Genomic DNA, 3,598 nt, shown 5'->3' with positions numbered 1-3,598 from the left:
CAGCTTCCTGTAAAGAATATTTGAAATCGTTTTTGGATCCAATAATTTTAAAACTGGCTATGAACCCCTCGATGCGGAGTTAAGATGCACAGCTTGCCACCGGTTACTGCGGGCGAAATCCACTAGTACTTTGGAAATACAAAATACTTAAAAATCCAATTTGGCGACGAATATTTTACGAATGCCGTATATTTGTCTGATCTGTCATTGTATAGAGCAAATTGGTAACATTTCTTAATAATGATTTTTCCTTATTAGAAAAGAAATTAAGGAAGTAAAAAAGCAATATGTACGAAATATTGTTCTTTTTAGAATCAAACCTATTCTTTTCACTAATGAGTAGGGCAACCACAAAGCTGATTTAAAAATCAAAAATTAACCTCCAAAAGTCAGCAAGGTACAAGACAAGGCTATGCGTGTTATATTTGGGTGCCTGAAATAAACAGCCTGACCACCTCCACTGTGAAACTAATCTTCTTTCGATGCATGCAATAGAAAATCCTGTTTGAGACTAACGGAAAGTAAGCTAAGGAACACGGCACAAGGGACAAATATTCCAGCCACAAATATTCTTGATTACTTTGTTTCAAAAACTTGAACAAATGTTTTATTCTTTCATTTGCCAACTTTTTGGAAGCCACAACATTGGCAAACAACAGAATAATGACTATATTTTAATTATGGTTCTTTTCTCAAATGCTTTAGGAGCATTCTGTGTGCCTCCAGAGTTGTAACAACTGGTGAAACACATGACGCGAAATTTAAAAATTCTATTCCTTACGACAACTGTTCCCCGTCCGTTTCACATTTACGTTGGGTCAGAGTCCAACATCGGGAAAAGCTGAGAGAGAGATTTCAGAGATGTTATTGACCAAAGGACCAGGGTAAACCAGTAAATTATAATCCCCCGTGATCCCCGATTCATGTCGCAAGCGAAGTAGATCCTTCTGAAAGGTTCGAGCTTGCCCACAATGATCGGACTGAGACGACCATGTCCCAGAATCAGAGTTCTAGAAGTCCTTTTTTCGGTAGGCATTAAGTGCCTCCTCAGCGTTTCCATATCCGATTGGAAGTTTGAACTGACATGGTGGATCCCATAAAGCAACGCTAAGACCGGAAGGAAGGTTAGAGATCCCTACTTTCAACTGTGTCATGCCAGAAGTACTCGTCGCCTCGCGGGGAGGGGAACGATAACGAGAATTGACCCCAGCTAAAAACTAGCCTCTTTCGGATTCGAACCCACGACTATCCAGATCCATTATCCATAGCTTTAGCTTCAGCTAAAGGGGAATATGACTGAAGTGATCATTCAGATCCCCCATCCTGACAAAGAGAAAGATCTTGAGGATTGTTGGAATCACCTAATTAATTACTCTAATTAACTGTTGATAATTCTCGGGTTAAATTAAAAAATAAAAATAGATTTGCTACAAATTCAAGTGCTGGTTGTACAAGTTTTCAATGTCTTCGGATTTATACAAACAGCGCTTAAAATTCCTCGAAAAGGCAAAATCTATCTCTAAAGATGTTCCCCCTCCCCAGGTGAATAAAGAAGCCCGAAATAGTTTATTTAATTAACTAATTGGACAAGAACGCTTTTCATTTGCAACAGCAAAGCCAAAAATAAGCCAAAAACAACGTTTTTCAACATTAGCCCGAATTGTCATGTATTTAAAAGTAATAATCAAATTAAAAATGAAGGAACGATACAAAGAGGGACATCGAGATGACTTTACTCTCGACGAGATCCTCGAAAGGCTCGAATGTGATTTGGAAGAACGAGACCGCGATTGGCTACTCCATGAGGCCCTTCCTGCCAACGCCAAAGTCGAGATCGGAGAATACAACCAAATCAGCTACGTTCCGTCTTACAACATAAACAAGGCCACGGACTTGTTCAAACAAATCAAACAGCACGCAGAAATGGGATTGGAAGGGATATTGCTCTCAGAACTGAGGGAGTCAATGAAGGACCCCGATCGCGTGATTGAGGTAGATTTGGTGTGTATATTCGGAATATGACTGAAGTGATCATTCAGATTCCCCGTCCTGACAAGGATGTCTCTTTATTTTACCGAGGAAGCAAAAAGTTTCGAGTTACAGTGTCTGAGGGTATTGTGGGGGGCCGGAATGTTAGAGATAATGCAGTTGTGGAATACTGTGAGTGTCGAGGGATGCGACGAAATGGCCATTGAGTCACATTTGCAGAAAGAGGGGATTCACTGTCGGCAGGATACGATCGCAATGAAATCAGTTGATTATCAGTTCTCAACTCGCAGGCAATCCCGGCCAAAAAGGATTCTAAGCAGAGCAAAAGACGGAGTACCAAACAGACGAATACTCATGTCGATTAAATCTATGAAATACTTTTTATGTCTTTTTACCACCATCAAAGTAGACTGCATTATTTTTCTGTTGTTTTTTGGTTTTCTGATATTTCGTCCCATGCTTCATTTATGTTTACTGTAAGTATCGCTTGTCGGATGGGATATTGAAATCCTTAAGTAGAAGAGGAGATACTAAAATAGGCGCAGTCCTACTTAAAACGGACTTAGGTGAGCATCATCGAACGTTTAATAGCAAAATATTATTATTTTAAAAAAGTTCAATTTTCATACATTTTCTACTAAAATTTGTTTTTCATCAAATAGTTTCTGTAGGCTTCTTGCTCAGTAAGATATCCTCTTGGATCACAGTAGTGGGGATATTGTTTGTAGAAATTACAATATCCTCCTTCTATAATTGCCAAATTGGGATATAATAAAGATTTTCCTTCCCGAATTCCTTTTGTGTTAACTTTTTGAATGATTGAAATAATTTGTTTGCATCTTTTCGACGAAAATTCACAATAAAAAATAAGAATAGAATTGCTTCCAGCTAATGTGAATTTCTTTCTTGCTGCACGTTCTGACATTAAACTTGCACCAACGACGTGCCCCATTTCATACTCCTCTACTGAGCGACAATCGAAAATGTTGTAGTTACGAAACACATCTCCAAAATCATTTCTGATAATTTTAAGAACGTATTTGGGGGTAATGAGAGGCACCGACAAGTAAGGCTCAATTTCAAATTCGATTTTGTAAAGATTCATTTTTCTGATTAAAAGAGATTCAAATTCGGGAAAATAATCGTAAAAATTTTGTTCAATATTAGAAGTTGGTTTTTGATTTATAATTTGTTCAGTAACATTGACATCTATAAAAGACAAGTTTACATTATTTTCTTTGATTTTTATTTCAGTTGTCGATTCAAGATTTTCTTTTTCAATAATTTGAGAACTATCATTTTTATCAAAATAGGAATTCATTACCGTAAAAAAACCAAAAAATATTTAACGTTGAGTTTTAATAAAAATTCTTAATTTAGAATTTTTACTTTCGTAATTTCCAGGCATACTTCCGATAAAAAACCAACTTAACAAATACACATTTCTTACCATTGTCAAGTCACAACCTTGCAGACGATTCCAGAGGTTTATAAGGCAATCTCACTGGCTTTGCAAAAATGTTTTTGGAATGTTAATTATATATGAATTAGGTTAATACATAGGAGGGCGTTGTTGTAATGTGATCATTCAGACGGGAATCGTTGATTA

The 3,598-nt window shown here is 36.9% G+C and overlaps 1 protein-coding gene across 1 annotated transcript; it reads right to left on the bottom strand.

Annotated features, from left to right (window-relative positions):
* Positions 1-2,626: 2,626 nt before the first annotated feature.
* LOC115231952 (M-phase inducer phosphatase 2-like) lies at positions 2,627-3,397 on the bottom strand. Its single transcript, XM_029801834.1, has 2 exons — positions 3,379-3,397; positions 2,627-3,198 (listed from the first exon to the last, which is right to left on the bottom strand). Exons 1-2 carry the CDS (start codon positions 3,395-3,397, stop codon positions 2,627-2,629), a joined length of 591 nt encoding a protein of 196 aa, XP_029657694.1.
* Positions 3,398-3,598: the final 201 nt, after the last annotated feature.

This window comes from Octopus sinensis, unplaced genomic scaffold, assembly GCF_006345805.1.
Source record: "Octopus sinensis unplaced genomic scaffold, ASM634580v1 Contig18963, whole genome shotgun sequence".
Lineage (NCBI taxonomy): Eukaryota > Metazoa > Mollusca > Cephalopoda > Octopoda > Octopodidae > Octopus > Octopus sinensis.
This window is presented reverse-complemented; position numbering and strand designations above follow the sequence as displayed.